We start from the raw sequence: 25,366 nt of genomic DNA, 5'->3' as shown, positions 1-25,366 counted from the left end.
GTGGACATTTGAACTCTTTCCATAATATGGCTATTATTAACACTGCTGCTATAAACATCAGGGTTCATGTGCCCTTTGAATCAGTATTTTTGTAATCTTCGGGTACATACTTAGTAGTGCAATTGCTAGATCATAGGGTATTCTATCTTTAACTTTTTGAGGAAAGTCCATACTATTTTCTAGAGTGGCTGCACCAGTTTGCATCCCTACCAACAGTGTAAGAGTGTTCATCTTTCTCCGTATCCTCGCCAGCATCTGTTGTTTCCTGTGCTGTTAATTTTAGCCATTCAGACAGATGTGAGGTGGTATCTCATCATAGCTTTGAATTATATTTCCCTGATGATGAGTGATATTGAACATCTTTTCATGTGTCCATTGGCCATCTTGATGTCTTCTTTGGAAAAATGTCTAAATATGTTTTCTGTCCATTTCTTAACTGGATTATGTGTTTTTTGGGACCTGAGTTTGATAAGTTATTAAAATCCTTGGGTACTAACCCTTTATCTGATAATGTTGTTTGCAAACATGTTTTCCCATACCGAAGGTTACCTTTTAGTTTTGTCGATTGCTTGTTTCACTGTGCAGAAGCCTATTATCTGGACCAAGTTCATTTTTTGCTTTTCTTTCCCTTGCCTCAGGAGATGTGTCTAGTAAGAAGATGCTACGGCCAACGTCAAAGATTGCTGCCTGTGTTCTCCACTAGGATTTTGATGGTTTCCTGTCTCATATTTAAGTCTATCATGTATTTTGAATTTATTTTTGTGTAAGGTTAAGAAACTGGTTTAGTTTCATTCTACAGCATGTTGTTATCCAATTTTCCTAACACCATTTGTTGAAGAGACCTTTTTCCCCTCACTGGATAATCATTCCTGCTTTGTCAAAGTTGACTGTATAAATGGGTTTTCTGGGTTTTCTTTTATGTTCCATTGATCTATATTTCTGTTTTTTTTGTGTGCTGTTACCATACAGTCTTGATGATTACAGCTTAGTAATATAGTTGAATCCTGAATTGTGATGCCTCCGGGTTTGTTTTTCTTTTTCAGGATCACTTTGGCTATTAAGGGTCTTTCATGGATCCATACAAATTTTAGGATTATTTGTTCTAGCTCTGTGACAAATGCTGCTGTTATTTTGCTAGGGATTGCATTAAATGTGTATATTGCTTTGGGTAGTATAAACATTTTAACAATATTCTCCCAATCCATGAGCATGCAATGTTGTTCCTTTCTTTGTATCCTCTTCAAATTACTTCATAAGTGTTCTGTAATTTTCAGGGTACAGGTATTTTACCTTTTTGGTTAGTTTTATTCCTAGGTATCTTATGGCTCTTGGTGAAACTATTAATTCCCTGATTTCTCTTTCTGTTTCTTTATCATTGGTGTATAGAAATGCAATAAATTGTTGTACATTGATTTTATCCTGTACCTTTGCTAATTTCAAGTATCAGTTCTGCCATTTTTTTCGGGTGCAGTCTTTCATGTTTTCTACATAGAGTATCATGTTGCCTGCAAATGGTGAAAGCTTGACTTCTTCCTTGCTGATTTGTATGCCTTTTATTTCTTTTTGTTGTCTTATTGATGAGGCTAGAACTTCCAGAGTTATGTTAAGTAACAATGGTGAGAGTGGATATCCCTGTCTTACTCCTGACCTTAGAGGAAAAGCTCTCAGTTTTTCCCCATTGAGGATGATATTAGCGGTGGGTCTTTAGTATATGACGTCTTTGCCAATTTGGATGGTTTTTATTTCTTTTTTGCTTTTTTTTCAGTTAAATTTTTATTTTAAAAAGGTAGCACTGGAGGCACTAGTGAAATAGAGAAATAAGAAAATCCACAATCATAATTGAACATTTTAACACATATTTCTCAGTGGAAACTAGTGGAACAATCAATTAATCACCAAGAACACACCATATTTGAACAACATGTTTAAGACACTTGTCTTGAGTGACATATCTAGTAGTGAGCCCACCAACTGAAGAATAAACATTCTTTTCATTTTTTTCAATATGTGAAGTTTATTGTCAAATTGTTTCCATACAACACCCAGTGCTCATCCCAAAAGGTGCCCTCCTCAATATCCATCACCCACCCTCCCCTCCCTCCCACCCCCATCAACCCTCAGTTTGTTCTCAGCTTTTAAGAGTCTCTTATGCTTTGGCTCTCTCCTACTCTAACCCCCTTTTTTTCCCCCTTCTCCTCCCCCATGGGTTCCTGTTAAGTTTCTCAGGATCCACATAAGAGTGAAACCATATGGTATCTGTCTTTCTCTGTATGGCTTATTTCACTTAGCATCACACTCTCCAGTTCCATCCACGTTGCTACAAAGGGCCATATTTCATTCTTTCTCATTGCCACATAGTACTCCATTGTGTATATAAACCACAATTTCTTTATCCATTCATCAGTTGATGGACATTTAGGCTCTTTCCATAATTTGGCTATTGTTGAGACTGCTGCTATAAACATTGGGCAACAAGTGCCCCTATGCATCAGTACTCTTGTATCCCTTGGGTAAATTCCTAGCAGTGCTATTGCTGGGTCATAGGGTAGGTCTATTTTTAATTTTTTGAGGAACCTCCACACTGTTTTCCAGAGTGGCTGCACCAGTTTGCATTCCCACCAACAGTGCAAGAGGGTTCCCGTTTCTCCACATCCTCTCCAGTATCTATAGTCTCCTGATTTGTTCATTTTGGCCACTCTGACTGGCATGAGGTGGTATCTGAGTGTGGTTTTGATTTGTATTTCCCTGATGAGGAGTGATGTTGAGCATCTTTTCATGAGCCTGTTGGCCATCCGGATGTGTTCTTTAGAGAAGTGTCTATTCCTGTTTTCTGCCCATTTCTTCACTGGGTTATTTGTTTTTCGGGTGTGGAGTTTGGTGAGCTCTTTATAGATTTTAGATACTAGCTCTTTGTCTGATATGTCATTTGCAAATATCTTTTCCCATTCCGTTGGTTGCCTTTTAGTTTTGTTGGTTGTTTCCTTTGCTGAGGATGATGTTAGCTGTGGGCTTTTCATAAATGGCTTTTATGATCTTTAAGTATGTTCCTTCTATCCCGACTTTCTCGAGGGTTTTTATTAAGAAAGGTTGCTGAATTTTGTCAAAGGCCTTTTCTGCATTGATTGACAGGATCATATGGTTCTTATCTTTTCTTTTATTAATGCGATGTATCACGTTAATTGATTTGCAAATGTTGAACCAGCCCTGCATTCCAGGAATGAATCCCACTTGATCATGGTGAATAATTCTTTTTATATGCTGTTGAATTCGATTTGCTAGTATCTTATTGAGAATTTTTGCATCCATATTCATCAGGGATATTGGCCTGTAGTTCTCTTTTTTTACTGGGTCTCTGTCTGGTTTAGGAATCAAAGTAATACTGGCTTCATACAATGAGTCCGGAAGTTTTCCTTCCCTTTCTAGTTTTTGGAATAGCTTGAGAAGGATAGGTATTATCTCTGCTTTAAACATCTGGTAGAACTCCCCTGGGAAGCCATCTGGTCCTGGACTCTTATTTGTTGGGAGATTTTTGATGACTGATTCAATTTCTTCGCTGGTTATGGGTCTGTTCAAGCTTTCTATTTCCTCCTGATTGAGTTTTGAAGCATGTGGGTGTTTAGGAATTTGTCCATTTCTTCCAGGTTGTCCAGTTTGTTGGCATATAATTTTTCATAGTATTCCCTGATAATTGCTTGTATCTCTGAGGGATTGGTTGTAATAATTCCATTTTCATTCATGATTTTATCTATTTGGGTCATCTCCCTTTTGTTTTTGAGAAACCTGGCTAGAGGTTTATCAATTTTGTTTATTTTTTCAAAAAAAACAACTCTTGGTTTCGTTGATCTGCTCTACAGTTTTTTTAGGTTCTGTATTGTTTATTTCTGCTCTGATCCTTATTATTTCTCTTCTTCTGCTGGTTTTAGGCTGTCTTTGCTGTTCTGCTTCTATTTCCTTTAGGTGTGCTGTTAGATTTTGTATTTGGGATTTTTCTTGTTTCTGGAGATAGTCCTGGATTGCAATATATTTTCCTCTCAGAACTGCCTTCGCTATACATTCTTTTCAAAAGCATGTGGAATATTTTCAAAAACTGACCATATGTTGGGCTTTTGTTGTCTTGTTGCTCAGGCTAAGACTTCTAGTACAATGTTAAATACTAATGGTTAAAGTGGACAGCCTTGTCTTGTTCCTGACAGTAGGGGAAAATGCTCTCAGTTTTTCCACACTGAGGGAAAGATAGTACCTGTGGGTCTTTCATATATGGCCTTTATGATGTTGAGTTATGTTCCTCTATCCCTACTTTGTTGAGGGTTTTTGTCAAGAATGGATGGTGTATTTTGTGAAATGCTTTTTCTGTATCTATTGAGAGGATCATATGTTTCTTATCCTTTCTTTTATTAATATTATGTATCACAGTGATTGATTTGCAAATATTGTACTGCACCTGCAACCTAGGAATAAATACCACTTGATCATGGTGGATGATTGTTTTAATGTACTGCTGGATTCAGTTTGCCTCCATGTTCATCCGGGATATTGGCCTGTAATTTTCATTTTTAGTTGCGTCTTTGTCTGGTTTTGGAATCAGGGTAATGCTGGCCTCATAGAATGAGTTTGAAATTTTTCTTTTAATTTCTATGTTTTTGAATAATTTGAGAAGAATAGGAATTAACTCTTCTTTAAATACCTGATAGATTCCCCTTGGGAAGTCATATGGCCTCGACTTATGTTTGTTGGGAGATTTTTGTTTACTGATTCAATTCCTTGGTTATGAATCTGTTCAAATTTCCTGTTTTTTTTACTGTTTCGGTTTTGGTTGTTTGTATTTTTCCGGAAATTCATTCATTTCTTTCAGATTGCCCAATTTATAGCATTTAATTTTTCATAGTACAGTAAAACCTTAGATTGTGAGTAACTTGTTCTGGTGAGTATTCTGCAAGGGAAGCAAACATTTCTAATGAATTTTCACTTGATAAACGAGCGATGTCTTGCAATATGAGTAGTACCTGATGCTGAATGTCACATGATCACAAATGAGCCAATGATTCTCCTCTCTTTCTCTTGTTGCGGGATTGTGGGTTATCCCCTTCCATGCTAGGATGTTTGGTCTAAGGCCACAGTTTTTGGCAGAAATCTGTGATTTTTCAGAATGTTTGAAGGTGTCCACAAGTGGCACACCTTGTATTTTTTGTCACTTCAAAGCACCTATGGACAATCATTTGCTTTTCCATACAAGAGTAAGCTTAGGAATGCTTTGCTTCATTCTCGGTCAAGTTGCCTGCAGATAAAGACTCTTTCCTCTGCTGACTTATTGCCAGTTACATTAAATACAGTCTATAATAAGATTTTGTTAACACTGTACTGTAGTCAACATCCGTGTGAGCATATGCAATGAGCACCATGTAGACAATGGTTGAAAAGAAAGGCAGTAAGAAGAAGATGATTACAGTGGATGTTAAGAATGGAATCATTAAGAAGTACAAGTGAAGTATGTGAGTGGCCAAAATTGAAAGCTTTTATAGGAAGTCTACATCTGCATCTCGTCTGCAGAGGAGGAGAAAAAGGCAGAGGAATCCCTCACTTCAAATGAGATTAAGGAGATGTGTAAAATGTGAGAAACAGTGCAAAATTTTGTAGTAAAAATGTACCACCTGAAGAAGACTGTAGCAGTGTGAGTGATGTATCTGTTTAATGACAATGCAATACCACATTTCCACAAAATCCTCAAAAGGAGGCAAAAGCAAGTGTCATTGAATAGGTTCCTTGTTAAAGTTGCATCAAAAGAAAAAGATTCAATTGAGCCAAAAGATAGCAGTGATTCCATTAGTGATAGTGAAAATTTTCCTATACACAACAACCCTCCTCTCTCTTGTCTCCCTCACATCAGCAATGGAGTTTTCAAAGGTAAGTGCAGGTCAACTTATTTTTCTTTATATTTTGTATTTTCTTGATTATTTTGTATTATAGTATTGTAATCAGTTTTATATAAATATTTTTGGGTTGTGGAATGAATCAGCTGAGTTCCCATTATTTCTTACGGGGAAATTTGCTTTCATGTGCAAGTGCTTTGGATTACAAACATGTTTCCGGAATGAATTATGCTCCCAAACCAAGGTTTTACTGTATTATTTATATCCATTTTGTTTAGCTCCCTGGCTATGACCTCTTTTTGTTCTTTCTTTTGAGATGAATTCCTCCATCTTGGCATTTGTCTAGAACTCTTTATTGTGTGTGTTAGGAAAATTTTCCTTGTCTTATTTCCACTATAGTGGAAGCTTTGCAGCACTCTGTAGATATGGTGCATGTGGGTGGATTTATGCTGGTCTTCTAGGGGAAAGTTCAGCTGCTGCTCTGGCTCTCAATCACATTTGCCTTATTAAAAAAGGGAATTGTAGAGTGCAGGGTGGTGGGGCTTGTTGCAAGTGCCTCAAGCCTCCACTGGGTGTGCTATGCTGCTCACTGAAGTCTGTCTGTGCTGAGAAAAGGGGTAAAAAATGGTGTCAGCCCACTCTCTTCCCTCAAGGGGATTTCACACCTGTTGCTGTTCAGAAAGCCCTCTCCTTTTGTGACCCAGGCTTCCTTCAGATCCCTGCCTTCACCCTGTCTTTTTCTGAGCCATCTGCCCACCTGGTCGGGCAGTGCTCTTGTGTTTTCTCTCAGGCAGACAGCTGGGGTTCATTCAAAACTCCAAATTTTAGGGACATGGCACAGACCTGCCTTGATCCTCTGGGGGAGAGTCTTGCCACACTGTGGCTGGTACTGGTTTGCCCCAGGAAAGCAGTCACATGAATGCACAGGGGCTTGGATTTTATGGCAAAGCATATCAAAAGCCACCGTTCAGGTAGGTGGTCTTCAGCAAGCATCTCTGATCATATGCTAATGAATGGGGCAGGTCAGTGGTGTTCTCCAGCTCTTTGTACCCTGAGAGGCAGTGAAGCCTCTCCCAAATGCACTCCCAAGAATGGGGGCTGTCTCCCTCATTGTGACCCAAGGGATCCTTAGAGCACACTGACTGCTCCTAGGCCTCTGCCCTCCTTCACAGGAGTATGGCTACATTTGTCAGGCTCCACCCCAGCGATGTCTAAAACTTCAGACTTTTAGCTCTGCTGTTGTAAAAACTTGTTATAATCATCCCCTCTTGTTTTCTCAGTCAATGGTTTGGGAGAAGTGCTTTCCCTGTGCCATCCCCTCCATGCTATTTTATCTTTCTCTCTCTCTTCTCTCTCCATGATCAGAGCTCCCTCCCCTCAGCAGCACTCGCAATTCTTTCTCCCTCAAATCATGTCTCTGTACTTCCTGCCTTCCACGATGTGGACTCTTCTCCCTCTGTCAGTTCTCAGATAGATTTCCTGGTTGTTCAGAATGATTTGATAATTATATAGCTGTGTTTGAGGGACAAGGCAAGCATAAGGTCCTCGTATCACTTTGCCATCTTAACTCCTCCCTCTTTTTGAGATTTTTCTTGCTTCTTGAAGTACACCCTTATTGCTATAAACTTCCCTCTTAGAAGAGCTTTTGCTGTGTCACAAAGCTTTTGAACTGTTGTGTTTTCATTTTCATTTGTTTACATGTACTTTTTGATTTCTTGTTTTATTTTTGATTGATCCATTCATTGTTTAGTAGCATGTTATATAAACTTCAGTTATTTGTGGTCTTTCCAGATATTTTCTTGTAGTTGATTCTAGTTTCATAGTGTGGTCAGAAAAAATGCCTGGTATGACTTCAATCTTTTTCAATTTGTTGAGACTTGTTTTGTGGCCTAATGCATGATTTATTCTGAAGAATGTCCCATGTGCACTGGAAAAAAATGTGTATTCTGCTGCTTTAGGATGCAATGTTCTGAATACATCTGTTAAGTCCATCTAGCCCAATATGTCATTTAAAGCATTCTTGTTGATTTTCTGTTTGGATTATCTGTCTATTGATGTAAACGGAATATTAAACTTCCCTACTACTGTATTATTATCCTCTTTCCTTTATGTTATTAATCATTTTATGTATTTGGGTGCTCTCATGTTGGTTTCATAAACATTTACAATTGTCATATCTTCTTGTTGGATTGTTCCCTTTATGACTATATAGTGTCCTTCCTTGTCTCTTGCTACCATCTTTGTTTCAAAGTCTATTTTGTCCAATATAAGTATTGCTATCATGGCTTTCTTTTCACATCCATTTCCATGTTCAGTGTTTCTCTATCCCCTCACTTTCAATCTGCAAGTGTCTTTATGTCTGAAATGAGTCTCTTGTAGGCAGCATACAGATGGGTCTTTTTATTATTATTTATTCTATCTCTTATGTATTTTGATTAGAACATTTAGTCTACTTGAATTAAAAGTAATTATTGATAGACATTGTCATTTTATTACTTGTTTTGTGATTGTTTCTGAAGATTTTCTCTGATACTTTCTTGTCTTTTTGTCTTTCATGGCTTGCTGGTTACCTTTAGTGATATATTTGGATTTCATTCTCTTTATTCTTTGTGTATGTATTAGTGTTTTTTGATTTGTCTTTACCATTAGGTTTATATATATGATCTTTTGCATATAGCAATCTATATTATGTTGAGGGTCATTTAAATTTGAACCCATTTTTTACTCCTCTACTCCATATTTTTTAGGTGTATGGTGTAATATTTTACATCATTTTATTTTGTGAGTTCCTGGACTGATTTTTTTTTTTGCAGATATGTTCATTTTTACTGATTTTGTGTTTCCTCCCTTCATACTGTCATTTTTGGTGTTTCCTTTCCACTCAAAGAGTCCCCTTTAATACTTCTTGTGGGGCTTGTTTAGTGATCATGAACTCCTATAGTTTTTGTCTAGGAAACTCTTTATCTTTCTATTCTAAATGATAACCTTGCTGGATAGGATATTCTTGGCTGCATGTTTTCCCCATTCAGCACTTTGAATACATCATCCCACTATTTTCTAGCTTGGAAAGTATTGCTGAAAATCCTGATGATAGCCTTATGGAGTTTCCTTTGTATGTAGCTGTCTTCTTTTGTTTTCCTGCTTTTAGTATTCTTTCTTTTTTAAAGAAAGTTTTTTTAACATTTATTTTTTTTTATAGATACAGAGACAGAGCCTGAGCAGTGGAGAGACAGAGAGAGAGGGAGACACAGAATTCAAAGCAGGCTCCAGGCTCTGAACTGTCAGCACAGAGCCCGACATGGGGCTCGAACCCACAAACTGTAAGATCATGACCTGAGCTGAAGTCAGATGCTTAACTGACTGAGCCACCCAGGCGCCCCAGTATTTTTTCTTTAAAAAAAATTTTTTTTTAATGTTTATTTCTTTTTGAGAGAGAGAGAGAGGCAGAGAGAGAGGGAGACACAGAATCTGAGGCAGATTCCAGGCTCCAAGCTGTCAGCACAGAGCCTGATGTGGGGCTTGAACTCGTGAACCATGAGATTATGACCTGAGCTGAAGTTGAACATTTAACCAACTGAGCCACTCAGTCACCACAATTTTTTCTTTATCACTATATTTTGCCAATTCAATTACATTATGTCTTATTGTGGGTACTTGTGTTGGTTTTTCTGTGCATCCTGGATTTGGATATCTATTTTCTTCCTCAGATTAGGAAAGTTTTCAGCTACTATTTCTTCAAATAAATTCTCTGCCTATTTTTTCTCCCTATTATTCTTCTGAGCCTCTTATAGTATGAATGTTATTATGTTTGATGAAGTTGCTGAGTTTCCAGTTTATTCTTGTTTTGTATAATTCTTTTTCCTTTTTTGTTACACTTGATTATTTCCCATTACTGTCCTTTAGGTCATTAAATTGTTCCTCTGCTTCCTCCAGCCTGCTGTTCCTTCTACCAACTGTGTGTCTCATTTCATTTACTGAACTCTTTAACTCTGCTTTGTTATTCCTTATCTCTGTTAGTTGTCTCACTGATGTCCTCCACTCTTTTTTCAAGTCCAGTGAGTATCCTTATGATCACTGCTTTAAATTCTCTATCAGGCATGTTACCTATATCTGTCTCACTTAGATCTCAAGCCATAGACTTGTCCTCTTTCATTTGTGACATTTCCTCATCTTCTCATTATGTGTAAGTCTCTGTGCCTGTTTCTATAAGTTAAGAAAGTCAGCTATGTCTCTTGTTCTTGAAGATAATGGCTTTGTGAAGAAGATGTCTTGTAGTACCCTGCAGTGTAGTGTCCCCTGTTCTTCAAGGCCTGGCACTTCTAAGAGTGTCTCCAATGTGTGTTGCATGTACTCTGCTATTTAGTCCTGGTTGATTTATACTTCAGGTCCATCATCTGCACAGGCTCTCTTTTCCTGTTGTGGGCAGTGTTTGGTCCCTGACCTGAATGTGACTATTTTAACAAGGTGTGCTCTGGCCTTCTTGTGAAATGAGACTTGCTGCTGCCACCAGAACTGAGGCCTTGCAAAACTCCTGTGTCCGAAGATGAGGTGTTGGCAGGGATTTGGGACAATATTCTGAGAAAAGGGGTCTGCTATTCTGGGACTGAGGCAAGCATGATAGGGAAGGTGTTTCTTCAGAAACACAGGGAAGTGGGGCTTTGTATAAAAAGTTAGGTAATGAGTGTCAATGCTAGTTCTTCAAGTGGTCCTGTCTTCATGCTAAGGGATGGGGGAGGGAAATGGAACTTTCCAATTCTTTAGTTCCAGAAATTTCTATGAATGCTGCCTGTCTGGAACACATTCAGAGATGAGCAACTAACCTCCCCACTGTGCACCCCAGGCACTCTTGAGATCACTGTTTCCATGCTGTATGTCCATAGGCTGTTTGCCCTGCCTTCTCTCCAAGAGGAGCCCCAGTGCCTCTGAGATCTCCCACAGCTAAGCATGCTGACCTTTAAAACTATAGGCTTTAAGATCTGCTGGTTACAAGAACTCACAAAATTCAGGCCCTCTCACTTTCTAAGCCAATTGCTATGAAGATTCACTTTCCCTTTGTGCTTAACCCTTGTGTGCTAATCTGTCTTTCACCTTCTAAGCAAACTTGGCTCCCTCTCCCCTACAGCAGCCATTATCCATTTCTCTCCAAAGTTACATCTCCACACTTCTTACATTCTTCAGAGTGTCCTTTCTCTCTCTTTAGTTGTGGAGTTTGTTCTGCTAGTCCTTAGATCTATTTCTGGGATATTTAGGATGATTTGATAGTTATCTAGTTATATTTGTGGGATGATATGAGCCTGGGGTCCTCCACTCTTCTGCCATTTCCTGCAATCTCAAAATTAAAAACTTTTGTATTGCAAATGATACAACAAGAAAGTGAAGGAAAACTATAGAGTGGGAGAACATGTTTGAAAATCTTATATCTCATATAGGACTTGTATCCAGAATATGTAAAGAACATAATAAAAAGACAACCCAAATAAAATTGAGAAAGGCTTTAAATAAACACATCTCGGGGTGCTTGGGTGGCTCAGTTGGTTAAACGTCCAACTCTTGATTTCAGCTGAAGTTATGATCTCATGGTTTCATGGGTTTGAGCCCTGGGTCGGGGCCTGTGCTGATAGTGTGGATCTTGTTTGGGATTCTCTCTCTCCCATTCTCTCTGCCTCTCCCTGCTCACCCTGTCTCTGTCTCTCTCAAAAATAAATAAATAGAATTAAAAAAACTAAGTAAACACATCCTTGGGGTGCCTGGGTGGCTCAGTCGGTTAAGCATATGACTCGGTTTCAGCTCAGGTCATGATCTCATGATTTTGTGGGTTTGAGCCCCACGTCAGGCTCTGTGCTGGCAGTGCAGAGCTTGCTTAGGGTTCTTTCTCCCTCTCTCTTTGCTCCTTCCCCACTCACACTGTCTCTGTCTCTCTCAAATACATAAATAAAAACTTAAAAAAAAACCCACATCTCCATAGAAGGTATATAAATAACCATAGCCATAAGCCCAAGAAAAGATGCTGAACATTCTAGAAAAGTGAAAATCAAAACCATAATGAGATACCACTTCACACATTAAAATGATCATAATAAAAAATATAGGCAATGTGTGCTAGTGAGAATGTGGAGCAATTGAAATCTTCTTGGGGCCCTTTCTCCAGCACTGCTTCAACTCTGGTATCTCATTTCCATTCTCTACCCGGTAATCAACTGTCTAATTAGCTTTAGGCTGATACATATATATTATATATATGAAATATATATACATTCCTTATCTTTCTTGCCAAGGACTCCTGGGAGGCGCTTTCTAACATTTCTGCTGTCTTTCATCTAAAAACATCTTTCTCACCAGTGCACCCTGCAGATTCTAGCCTTTTTGACTGTTGTGAATTCTTCCTCTACCTCGTTAACTCATTGGGAATTCTGTGCTTTGCCTAGGACTCCAGTTCTCTCTGTTGAAATTGGCAAGTTTTCTATAGGTAAAATTGGATTTTCCTTAAAGTCAATGCCATGTTTTCCTTCCTTCATATAAATCTTGCATTTCCTATTGTCTTGCAAACATTTCCTGTGTGTCTTTTTTCCTGTTTTATAATTTTATTGTAAGAGGGCTAGTTTGGTTCCATTAAATGAAAATATTTCATCTTTTAAAAATTTTTTTTTCAACGTTTATTTTATTTTTGGGACAGAGAGAGACAGAGCATGAACGGGGGAGGGGCAGAGAGAGAGGAATACACAGAATCGGAAACAGGCTCCAGTGTATCATTCAGGGCCATTGTTACTTTACTGATTTTCTATCTAAATGATCTGTCCATTGTTGTAAGTGGAGTATTAAAGTCCCCTGCAATTACCACATTCTAATCAATAAGGTTGCTTATGTTTGTGATTAATTGTTTTATATATTTGGGGGCTCCCGTATTTGGTGTATAGACATTTATAATCGTTAGCTCTTCCTGATGGATAGACCCTGTAATGATTATATAATACCCTTCTTCATCTCTTGTTACAGCCTTTAATTTAAAGTCTAGTGTGTCTGATATAAGTATGGTTACTCCAGCTTTCTTTTAACTTCCAGTAGCATGATAGATAGTTCCCTCCATCCCCTCACATTCAATCTGAAGGTGTCCTCAGGTCTAAAATGAGTCTCTTGTAGATGGCAAATGGATGGGTTTTGTTTTTTTTTTTTTTTAATTCATTCTGATACCCTATGTCTTTAGATTGGAGCATTTTGCCCATTTACATTCAGTGTTATTATTGAAAAATATGGGTTTAGAGTCATTGTGATATCTGTAGGTTTCATGCTTGTTAGTGATGTCTTTGGTACTTTGTGATCCTTGCAACATTTCACTCACAGAGTCCTCCTTAGGATCTCTTGTAGGGCTGGTTTAGTGGTGATGAATTCCTTCAGTTTTTGTTTGTTTGGAAAAACCTTTATCTCTCCTTCTATTCTGAAAGACAGACTTGCTGAATAAAGGATTCTTGGCTGCATATTTTTCCTGTTCATCACATGAAGATTGTTAAGGTCTGTTTATCCCTAGCTGGTTTCAGGATTCTCTCTTTATTCTTGTATTTTGCCAGTTTCACTATGATATGAAGATCAATTCGAGTTACGTCTGAAGGGAGTTCTCTGTGCCTCTTGGATTTCAATGCCTGTTTCCTTCCCCAGATCAGGGAAATTCTCAGCTATGATTTGTTCAAGTACACCTTCAGCCCCTTTCTCTCTGTCTTATTTTTCTGGAATTCCTATGATATGGATATTGTTCTGTTGATTGCGTCACTTAGTTCTCCAATTCTCCCTTCATACTCCTGGATTTTTTTTGTCTCTCTTTTTCTCAGTTTCCTCTTTTTCCATAATTTTATGTTTTAATTCACCTATTCTTCCCTCTGCCTTTTCAATCCATGCTGTGGTTGCCTCCATTTTATTTTGCACTTCATTTATAGCATATTTTTAATTCATCATGACTATTTTTTTTAGTCCCTTGATCTCTGTAGCAATATATTCTCTGCTGTCCTCTATGCTTTTTTTCAAGCCTAGCAATTAATTTTTGACTATTATTCTAAATTCTTGTTCAGTTATGTTGCTTAAATCGTTTTTGATCAAGTCGTTACCTGTCTCTCCTTCCTGGAATTTCTTTTGAGGAGAATTCTTCCATTTAGTCATTTTGGCTAGTTTTCTGTCCCTTATGCATTTAAAAAACTTGTGTGCTCTGTACCTGCAAACCCTGCTATATTATAGGATGGTCATACACTATCCAGGGCCTGGCCCTTCAGGAGGTGTTTTCTTTGGAGATTGTTACTTGCTCTCTTTTTGTGACTTTGGTTATTTTATTACCCTACTCATAGTGATATTTTGGACCCTCCACCAAATGTGCTTTGATTTGTTCCTTGGAGTAGCCCTTTTCTCCATTTTTCCCATTTTCCTCCTGTTAGATTCAGTCTCTTTTCCTTCAAGGCTCTGGGGTCAAAAGTCCTTTGGCTTCTGCACTTCTTTCTTTGAAAGATGTGGGAAGTATGGGTCCCCCTACTTCTCCACCATGTTGGTCCTGGTTTTTTTGTTCTTTAGAGGAAACTCTACAGTTGTAGAAGCACCTCCACATTTCATTGCCTTCAGCCACTCCCCGGAATTATTTACATTGGTGCAACTCTGGAGTCTTGAGTATTTCTACAGTTATTCAACATCCTGATTCAGTCACAGAGGCCGTGAAGCAGTGCTGTAAGTTGTATCTCTGCCTTTCATCCACAGTCTTCCTTATGAGGCTTGCTTGGTGGTCACAAGACAAATAGATCTCTGCACTGGCCACCAAAATCTTAAAGTTTATGTGGAAGCCTTCATTGCATTCAGACATGTATACATCCAATCAGTCTTAACACCTTACTCTCTCCAACTATGTCCCTGAAACAGCACCCACCTGTTATATTGTACACTTGAAAGTAATATAACACTATATGTTGATTATACTTAAGTAAAAAAAGGAAATTAAATAAAAAGGGAACAAAAAATTTTTAAATAAAAGTAAGCACCAGTAATGGCAATAATTTTTTTATCAAATCATTTTTAACAGTTCTTTCTTTTTACTGTAATTTTTAATTTTTTTTACATTTTTTTACATTTTATTTATTTTTGATAGACAGAGAGACAGAGCATAAGTGGGGGAGGGGCAGAGAGAGAGGGAGACACAGAATCCAAAGCATGCTCCAGGCTCCAAGCTGCCAGCACAGAGCCCAAAGCGGGGCTCGAACTCACAAACTGCGAGATCATGACCTGAGCTGAAGTCAGACGCTTAACCGACTGAGCCACCCAGGCACTCTTACTCTAATTTTTAAATTTAAAAATTTAGTAGTTATTAATATCAGTTTAATATGTTTTAAGTAGCAGTTCATAAAAGGGAATATAATAGAAAAATATGTTCAAATATAACACATAAAGATTAAAAATATACCTAAAGATTAAATACAAGTTTATATTAATATTGAGCTTCTAAAAATATATAACCACTTTGGGGCATAGTCACAGAATATTGGAAAACATTTTTATTTTTTTAATATTTTAAAAATGTTTTTAGTTTTTAAAACATTTTTAAATATATATTGTTTATTCTATGACTGTATTATTTGAATCCAAAATTTTTATAATTGAAATTACTAATAAACTTTGAGTATCAGTTTTGAAAATGTTAAAATATATTCTCGTGTTTTCAGAGAAAGGCCAAAACATACCTGCAAAACGACATGCTGCTCCTGAAAAAAATGGCCTCTTAATCAGTTTCTACATTTTTCTACCTTTCCTTATTTTAATTGCCATTATTGCTCTTAAATGGAATAAAATAAGATTTTGGAACAGAGTGGAAACAGTAAGTGGAGAGTAAGTAAATCTATTATTTTTAAAAATTAATATTAAAATCCATTTGGGGAATAACTAAAATGTAACTCAGAATACAATAAGTAGGCCTTAAAAATGTTGAATTTGGATCTTGGATGAATTTGGTTAGGATTTATAAATATTGAGGCTTGTTATATAACACAGTTTTTCAGATTTCAAGTAGTCATTCCTTTTCTTATAGGTCCAGAAATAACCAAAGGTACTTAGTAAATTCACAGTGCCTCTCAAATTGAAAGCCATGTTTGCTACACATGCTTGTCTACTACCTAAGCAATCTCCCTTTGTTTTTTTGGCATTGACATTCAGTTGTGTCAAGGAGATTACTAGAGTTAGAGAATAATAGAAATAGAGCGGTAGAGAAAGCCATGTTTGCTATACTTGCTTGTCTACTACCTAACCAATCTCATTTTTTTCCTTTTTTTTTTGACATTGACATTCACTTGTGCCAAGGAGATTAATAGAGATAGAGAAGGAAATTTTGTGAATTAAAGAGGTAGAAGGTGAGAAAAATGTTTAAAAAACATGATAGGAAAAGGAGAATACAGATGACAATGCCCATTTTACACTTATTTAATATTGCTCATCTGTTTCTAAAATTAGAACTAAGTTACTTGAAATGGACACCAAAATAAATCTAGTTAATATCTGTCACCATACATGGTTACAAAATTTTATTTTCTTGTGATGAAGACTTAAGATCTATTGTCTTGGCAAGTTTCAAATATGCAATACTTTATTATTATCACCATGTTATACATTATATATTCATGATTTATTTTATAACTGGGAAGTTTCTACCTTTTCCCCCCTCACTCATTTACTTATCCCACAACCCCAACTTTGGTAATCACCAATTTGTTCTGATTATCTGTGGGCTTGCTTTTGTTTTGTTTTGTTTTTTTAAATTTGATTCCACACGTAAGTGAGATAGTATGGTAGTTGTTTTTCTCTAACTTATTTCACTTACACACAGATTTTTTCTTTACCATATCACCAACACAAGTCACAGTTTTGCTCCATGGATATTCAGGAAAAAGAATACAGAAGTAAAGATAAATGCGTCTCATTATTCTATCTGGAAGGAAAATGTCTCTGTTTCTCACTTGTGAAAATAAAGATAAAATAATGATATAAAGCTTCCATCAAAAAACCTCTTAAGATAGTGGATTTATAGGAAACATACCTCACATAGACCATATATGAAAAACCCACACCTAATATCATACTCAAAGATGAAACTTTGAGAACTTTTCCTCTAAGCTTAGCAACAAGGCATCCACTTTTGCCACTTTTGTCAACATAGTACTGGAAGTCCTAGCCATAGCAATTAGACAACAGCAACAAAAAAGTTTTTAATCCAAATTAGTAAGGAAAAAGTAAAATTGTCACTCTTTGCAAATGACAGGGTACCATATATGGAAAAGCCTAAAGACTAAACCAAAAAATTATTATAACTAATAAATGAATTCAGCAAAGTTGAAGTGTACAAAATTAATATACACAAATCAGTTGTGATTATATACAATAATAATGAAGTAGCAGAAAGAGAAATTAAGGAAATAACTCCATATGCAATTGGAACAAAAAGAATAAAATACCTAGGAATAAACTTAACCAAATAAGTGAAAGAACTTTACTCTGAAAACTAAAAGACATTGATGAAATAAATTGAAAATGACACAAATGGAAAGATATTTTGTGCACATGGATTGGAAGAATTAATATTGTTAAAATATCCATACTACCCAAAGCTGACTACAGGTTAAATACAATCCTGATCAAATTACCAGTGGCATTTTTTACAGAACTAGAACAAACACTAAAATTTTTATAGGACCACCAAAGACCACAAATAGTCAAATCAATCTTGAGAAAGAAGAACAATGCTAGAGGTATCACGATCCCAGATTTCAAGATATACTACAAAGCTGTAGTAATCAAAACAGTATGGTGTTATCACAAAAATAGACACATCAATCAATGGAACAAAGTGAAAAGCACAGAAATAAACCCATGATTATATGGACAATTAATCTGCAACCAAGGAGTCTCTTAGAATATGCAATGAGAAAAAGTCTCTGCAACAAATGGTGCTGCAGAAACTGGACAGCTACATGTAAAAGAATAAAACCAGACCACTTTCTTATACAATGCACAAAAAATAAAATGGATTAAAGACCTAAATATGAGACCTGAAACCATAAAAATCCTACAAGAAAACATAGGCAGTAATTTCTTTGACATTGATCGTAGTAACATTTTTCTAGATATGTCTCCTCAGACAAAGGAAATAAAAGCAAGAATAAACTATTGAGACTACACCAAAATAAGCCTATGCACAGTGACATAAACCATCAAGAAAACAAAAAAGCAACCTATTGAATGGGAGAAGACATTTCTAAATGATATATTAGATAAGTGATTAATATCTAAAATACATAAAGAATTTATACAATTGAATACCAAAAAACCCCACAAATAATCTGATTAAAATATGGGAAGACAACCTGAATAGATATTTTTCCAAAGAAAATATACAGATAGTAAACAGACAAATGAAAAGATGTTCAACATCACTAATCATTAGGGAAATGTAAATCAAAACCACAATGAGATATGGCCTTACACCTGTCATAATGGCTAGAGTCAAAACAAAACAAAAAAACAAGAAATGACAAGTGTTGACAAATATGTAGAGAAAGAAAAAAACAAACCTTGTGCACTCTTGGTGGGAATGTAAATAGGTGCAGGTATTGTGGAAAACAGTAAAACTAAAAAGAAAATACCTAGAAGATATTACACTAAATGAAATAAGTCAGACTGAGAAGACAAATTTCATGAGTCCACTTATAAGTGGAAAAAATAATGAATAAACAAACAGAAAGCAGAATCAGACCTATAAATACAAAGAACAAATTAATGGTTGCCAGAGGGGAGTGGAGTTGAAGGGTTGGAGATAATGGGTAAATGGGAGAGAAGATGTAGACTTTTACTAATTGCATGAATAAGTCATGGTAATAAAAGACACAGCATAGAAAATATAGTCACTGACATTGTAATAGTGCTGTACTAGGACAGATTGTAGGTGCACTTGTGGTGAACATAGCATAATGTATACACTTGTCAAGTCACTAAGTTGTACACGTAAAATTAATGTAATGTTGTGTGTCAACTATACTCCAAAAAGAGAGAAAACATAAAATTACAATGGTTTCTAACCCTAATTAATGCTATTTCTTTTTCACAGATCTATATCAGACGACAATAGTAACAGCAAACAGTCATCAAGTTAAAGGTAAATTGAAGGAATAAAATTATTGAAAATGATATAATTCATAAAATAGTTTTAAAAATTTAGCAATACCTCAGTGTAAAAAACCTATTATTCCATATTCCTTTATCGTGATTGCTATTTATCAATATCATATACTAAAAAAAGACTAAAAACATTTAATAATTTTTTTTTAACGTTTATTTATTTTTGAGACAGAGCATGAACAGGGGAGGAGCAGAGAGAGAGGGAGTCACAGAATCTGAAACAGGCTCCAGGCTCTGAGCTGTCAGCACAGAGCCCGACGCAGGCTCGAACTCACGGACCGTGAGATCATGACCTGAGCCGAAGTCGGACGCTTAACCGACCAAGCCACCCAGGCACCCCAATAATTTTGTTTTATATTAACTTATAAATATTTAATGTTAACTAATATTAGCCAGAGATTTATTAACCAACATTTTGGTAATAAGAAATGACTTTAAAGAGATTTTAAATATGTTCTTAAAATATTTATGAGCCATCATGCATCCTGCTCCCACATTTAAGGTTCTAATTTGATAGATTTACACAGATTGACTCCCACCATTTATATTTTTTTCCTAAGCCTCCACAGTTATTGTTAGCCTTATTTTAGAAATGAGGAAACAAACATGAAAAATTTAAATAATTATCCATGTGTACAGAATTTTAGTAAATTTTGAAGCTGGAGTTTCATTCAAGACAACCAGACTCCCAAGGATTAACTCTTAACTCAACATCTGGGGACATCTGGGTGGCTTAGTCAATTAAGTGTCCAACTCTTGATTTCAGCTCAGGTCATGATCTCATGGTCGTGAGATTGAGCCCTACTTCAGGCTCTGGTCTGAGAGTAGAGTCTGCTTGAGATTTTCTTTCTCCTCCCTCTGCCCCTCCCTTGCTTGTGCATTCTCTCACTCTCAAAAAAATCCCCCAAAACAAAACAAAAGAAACAACAACAACAACACACACACACACACACACAATTTTGACACATGTAGCATGAGGTATGCCTGGTGAAGGGAAATGAAATTTACATTTATTGAGGACCAATTAGATGTCAGGCAAAATGATAAATGCATTGTCCTTCCAGAGAAGAGAGACAAATTCTTTACTATGAGAAGGGGTAACACTGGCATTTGTATAGATTCAATATATCTATCTGTATATTTTCTGTATGTGTATATATATATATATATATACAGATGTATCTGAATATATCTGACATATCTGAATACGTATGTATATATTCAAATGTATAAATCATATACATAAAGAAATAATAATATTTTACATTTTAGACCTATCACTGGGAGTAAATGGAAGAATTAAAAATTCAACCATGAATGAAAACAAGAGTTCATCCAATTACTAATCAGCCATTCCTCCTTATCTGACCTTGATGGAGAGTTAAGTCAAGGGATCTCTGTTTCCCTATCTGCCACCAAAACAAACAAACAAAACACTAACTACTATCCTCCATGTAAAATAGTCTTATTTCTCAGTAGGGAGAGTTGGGAGAGTTGGTGGTGAGGGAGGAGGTGGATATTGGTTTTAAATATAATTGAATGAGTGGGCCCTATTCAGCAAGAGATGTGTAAACAAAGTATTGGAGAAAGTTGCAAGTATTGACTCAGTTTATTTATTTAAAAGGAGGTACTTGAATTCCCAGGTTCAGTTCACATGGGACTTTTATTTAAATGTAAAGGATACAGTACAAGAGAGAGTAGGGGCAAAAATGGGCACCGGAGAGATATCTCATGCACAAGGCCTCAAGGTTCCTTTAAATTTTAAACAGTCCATTATAAATTCCACTGCCAATGTCTTGGCAAAAAGTGAAACCAAGCATCCAGGCTTTCCTAGAGATAAAGATAGAGCTTTTCCATTCCGGCTGTAAATCAACTCCTTACAGAGGCATAGAGTGGCAGAGGTCGCCATGCCTATATCTAGGCAGGAGCTTTCCAAGCATGTGAATGATCCAATGAAAAAATAAGTCAGAAATGTTTGATGATCAACAGTGATGTCAGTTTAGCTGGAGCAGAGTTAGCAAGGGGACTGTGGTCGTGAGTAGGTCAGACAGTAAAACTCTTGTAGGCTGTGGGAAGTGTTGAGGGCTGTGTTTTATTCTGAGAGGAAATCATTGGAAGATTAATGTTCAAGACTTCCACTTTAAAAGGCTGGTTTGCTAAAATAAATAAATTAAAAAAAGACTGATTTGTTGAAAATAGTTTGTATGATGGCAAGAGGAGAAGTGGAGAAACCAGTTGGTGGAGAAACTACCGCAATAATCCAGGAGGGAAAGGATGGTACCTCAGACCAGGGGTAGTAAAAATGGTTTTAGGAATAAATTTTGAAGGAGACCAACAGAATGAACTGGCAGCTTCAATATAAAGTTTAAGAAAATGTGCTTAAATAACATTTATTGATAAAGCAGCAAGATAAGCAAGGTTAAATGTAAACACAGACCTGTTTTCAAATGTATGCTCTTATTACATTTTAAAATTTATATTAAAATTTATGAATGTTGCAAGAGAAAATCTACATGGATAATTGTGAACCAAGACAAATGTTTGGCATGCCATGATGAGGAGCATGTTTTCTCACACACGAGAAAGTATTTCTCATATAGTTAAAGTATTTTTGAAGTAGTAAGGAAGGGATTCAGCATGATATGGTTGGATTTTTTACATATTTAGGGAAAAAGTCAGACTCAGGAAGAACTGGAGGCTAGTGAATCAACTCCAACTGTATGTATATGGGTCACCTGTTGGAAAGGCACAGAGGATTTCTTGAAATACTCTTCCTCTGAAGATAAAAATAGACAAATTAGTAGTTACTTATTTCTTCACATATTCTACTGTTCTTTTCCTCTCTGTTTCCTTGCTGGTGACTTTCTTTTATCCATGTGAAGTGTAGAAACTGTGTAAATATAATGCTTGTGAATATGACTTTTAATATTTCCTTTTACTGTGGCTATCACAGACAACTTAGGAAAAAAAACAAGTTTACACATTTCGTGAAACACAGGTCTAGATTGTGACACTATAATCAGTATCTCATATACCAATGATTTGCTATACCTCTAGTTGTCTAGTAAAATGAGATCACTTTTATTAACAATTAAAATTTAGCATATCTCTTTCTGTATTTGTTTTACAACAGTGACTAAACAATGTCAAAAAGCCATAGGTTGGAAAAAGGATATTACCAAGATGCTAACCATTAATTGACCTGATTCAAGAATGAAAAAAAAACCAACCTATTCTCTCCTTTTGTTATGGCTTAAAGCTTTTCAACTTCACAAACAAAAATAAATCCTGAGAGTGAAAGTATGTAGGTTTGTGTCTATTGATTCTTCTACATGTTGTGATCCTTTATGGGAAAATAAGCAACTTTTGAACCAGAGAAGTTGTCACATCCCCAGATATGAACATTCCTTATTCACTGAGGACACCCCACAGTCCACACCTCTCCCAACTGCCCTTGATTCCCTGGTCTATCCCTTCCAGGTTAGGGATATTGAGAGGAAATGTTGCCAGGTAAGGCCAGCCCCAGAACGAACCCCCAGATAGACACTAACATCCATTCCATCTCCAGGGAATTGCTCCAGCTGTGTTTCTGGTCATAGATAACTATTGTGTCTCCAGGTGAGAATTCTGTGGCCTCATGTAATTTGGGATCTAGGATATATCATTGTCCTTTGGGGAAGACAGACTTGCTCCTCCTCTTTTGCTGGAGATGAGCTTTTCTGGGTAATATTTTCTTGCTTCAGGGTCCCCCTCCCCATCTCCCTCTTACTAAGATGAGTGCATTTCTCAAAGTGCACCTCAAAGTGTTGTACATGGATAAGGGAGCCATCAACCTAGCTGGAATCTAATGAGAACCTACAGAATCTCCCTCCATAAACAAGGATGCTCCTGGTTCAGGGTTGGGGGTACCTCACCACAGAGGCTAAGAGATTCCTTTTCCAAATGTCCATCAACTGATGAATGGATAAACATTGTATGAATAGTGATCTGTGCATGCAATGGAATATTATCCAGCCATAAAAAGGAACAAAACACTGATACCTCTACAACATGAACGAACCTTTGAAACCATTCTGCTAAGTAAGTAAAACTAATCACAAAACCCATATGTTATTCATTTGTATGAAATATCCAGAATGGGGACATCTATAGCAACAAAGGGTGGTGGTTATTTTCGGCTGGGTTTAGTGGGGATGAAAAGCTGGGGTGAGGGGTGGTGATAGCTAAAGGGTACAGGGTTCCTTTTGAGATGATGCAACTAAAATAGACTGTGGTGATGGCTGCACATATCTGGGAATATATGGAAAATACTAAACACATTCAGTTGTATAATTTAGTGGTCACTTGTGTGGCAAAAAAAAATATATCAGGATGATTCTACCATAACTTTACCACATCCTTATTGTGACTTATTTTGGGTCATTATAATTACTGGCCTGCCTTATTTTAATAATTTATGAGGATCCCATGTACACTACCACTTAGCAGATCCAAGTTTTAAGCCTGACTGGATTTTAACATTGCAACTATTGCCACAATTCATCCTTGTAATAGGGTGTACTGGGATAAAAGAAAGTATAAGAGAGAAGTGGGTGGAGGTCAGTTGGGTCTTGGACATGTGTGATTTAAGATTTCTCTTGGAATATTTAAGGAAAATTGCATGCTCTTTTCCAGCCAAGACACATTTCCTGTTTGCCTTGCTGCTCCCCGTCCCCCACCTCTGCAGTTTCCCTGCAAGTGCTTAGAGTAACTGTTAACAAAACACTTGGGTTGCATTAAATTTTTTTTTTAATTTACATTTATTTATTTTTGATAGAGAGAGAGGGCACAAGTGGGGGAAGGGCAGAGATGGAAGGAGACAGAGAACCCAAAGCAGGCTCCAGGCTCCAAGCTGTCAGCACAGACCCTTACGCGGGACTCAAACCCACAAACCGCAAGATCATGACCTGAGCCAAAGTCGGACGCCCAAACGACTGAGCCACCCAGGCACCCTTGAGGTGCATTTTAAAGTTTCCTTTCCCTTTCTTCAACTGATTACAATCTAGTACTGTAAGGATAGGCACACAGTTGATGAAAAGTGCTTTTTGATTGCCTTATCAAAGATCAAATACAATATTCTTGATTTTTCCTTAGTTGCAGAGATACTAAATTAAGTCAGCAGTAGTAGGATTTAAGTAGAAAATTTCTTATAAAAAATGTTTTTTTCCTTTTTTCTCCACCAGAGCAAATAAAACATGCCAGAAAAACATGACACGTAGAATACTAGTTACCAAGAACTTCAACAGAAAAGCAAATCATACTCATTTACCCCTATGTCACTACTGAAGAGTTTAATCAATGACAACTTAGCCAGAACAAATAAGTTGTGTGCAAAGGCATAAGCTTGTGTCTGTTGCCTTCTCTCCCTCCACCTGTGGCAGCTGACAAGCCACTTGGGAGCCCTAAGGGTGGGCCAGCATGAGCTGAAAACAATGCAGTCCTTACTCAAAGAGACAAGGCCAGTGTGGTGGACACCTGAGTACTCCTGCCCACAAACCTCAGAGCTGCCCAATGGACCTCAGCCCTGGCCATGCTGGGTGCACTATGGCCCAGCCTATTTCTTTCTCTTTGCATTGCTCTATGAGCTTGGAACACTTCACACCTGCCTGGGTAAGAGGACTCCTCCCTCACCCTCTTTTTGTCTCCAAGCAGGACCAGGATCTTCCTGGAGAGCAATTTCCCGTAGCTCCGTGATCCCTATCTCTCCCCTCCTAAATCTTCAGCTGGTTCCTTCCTCTGTGTCACCCTAACTGCAAGGCCAGGGCTGAGGATGTTAGCCAAGGTATCAACTCTTTGAATCAAGGGTCAAGGGTCTGAGGATTGCTGGAAAGAGGGCAGAATGGGATGACTCTAGCCTCACCTTATCCCACAGATACAACTAGATAATACTAACATCAGTGTAAAGAACTCAGAAATAACTAAGATGTACAGAGCCAACGTCACAACTAAATGAAGAGAAGAGACTGCACTGAAGAGTGCAGGAAGGGTGTAGATGTTGTGGGTAGCTAAATGGATCTACAGGACTGTCAATAGGAAGGAGGAGCCTGCAGGCATGGAGAGGAGAGAGAAGCAGACTCTTGCACTGGGGAGCTCTCACGGACAGGATGAATCCCCATGACATTTGGCTTTGAAACCAGACGGGCTGATTTTCATCAGTTCTTATAACCAGTAGGACTTAAAGCCTGGAGTTTTAAAAATCAGCAGGATCAGCTCTGGGAAAGCCAGGAGGTGAGGGGAAATTGAGTCCCTCACCTTAAAGAGAGAGCACAACAAAAATT

At 37.2% G+C, this 25,366-nt stretch overlaps 1 protein-coding gene across 5 annotated transcripts in view; it reads left to right on the top strand.

The window, feature by feature from the left end:
• Positions 1-22,352, top strand: part of LOC122473291 (A disintegrin and metallopeptidase domain 3-like) — a 147,060-nt gene extending 124,708 nt beyond the window's left edge. For 3 of the 5 annotated variants that reach the window (XM_043563629.1, XM_043563611.1, XM_043563651.1), the window contains 3 exons: positions 15,551-15,713; positions 18,979-19,026; positions 22,183-22,352. In XM_043563629.1, coding sequence (XP_043419564.1) covers positions 15,551-15,713; positions 18,979-19,024 — 209 coding nt within the window. In that variant the 3' untranslated portion in view covers positions 19,025-19,026; positions 22,183-22,352. Of the gene's footprint in view, positions 1-15,550; positions 15,714-18,978; positions 19,027-20,321 lie in introns of those variants that run through there. The other 2 variants (XM_043563620.1, XM_043563640.1) reach the window with 2 other exon arrangements.
• Positions 22,353-25,366: the final 3,014 nt, after the last annotated feature.

This window comes from Prionailurus bengalensis, chromosome B1, assembly GCF_016509475.1.
Source record: "Prionailurus bengalensis isolate Pbe53 chromosome B1, Fcat_Pben_1.1_paternal_pri, whole genome shotgun sequence".
NCBI classification, from domain to species: Eukaryota; Metazoa; Chordata; class Mammalia; order Carnivora; family Felidae; genus Prionailurus; species Prionailurus bengalensis.
Note: the sequence above shows the minus strand (reverse complement) of the source record. Positions and strands in the feature narration are given on the sequence as shown.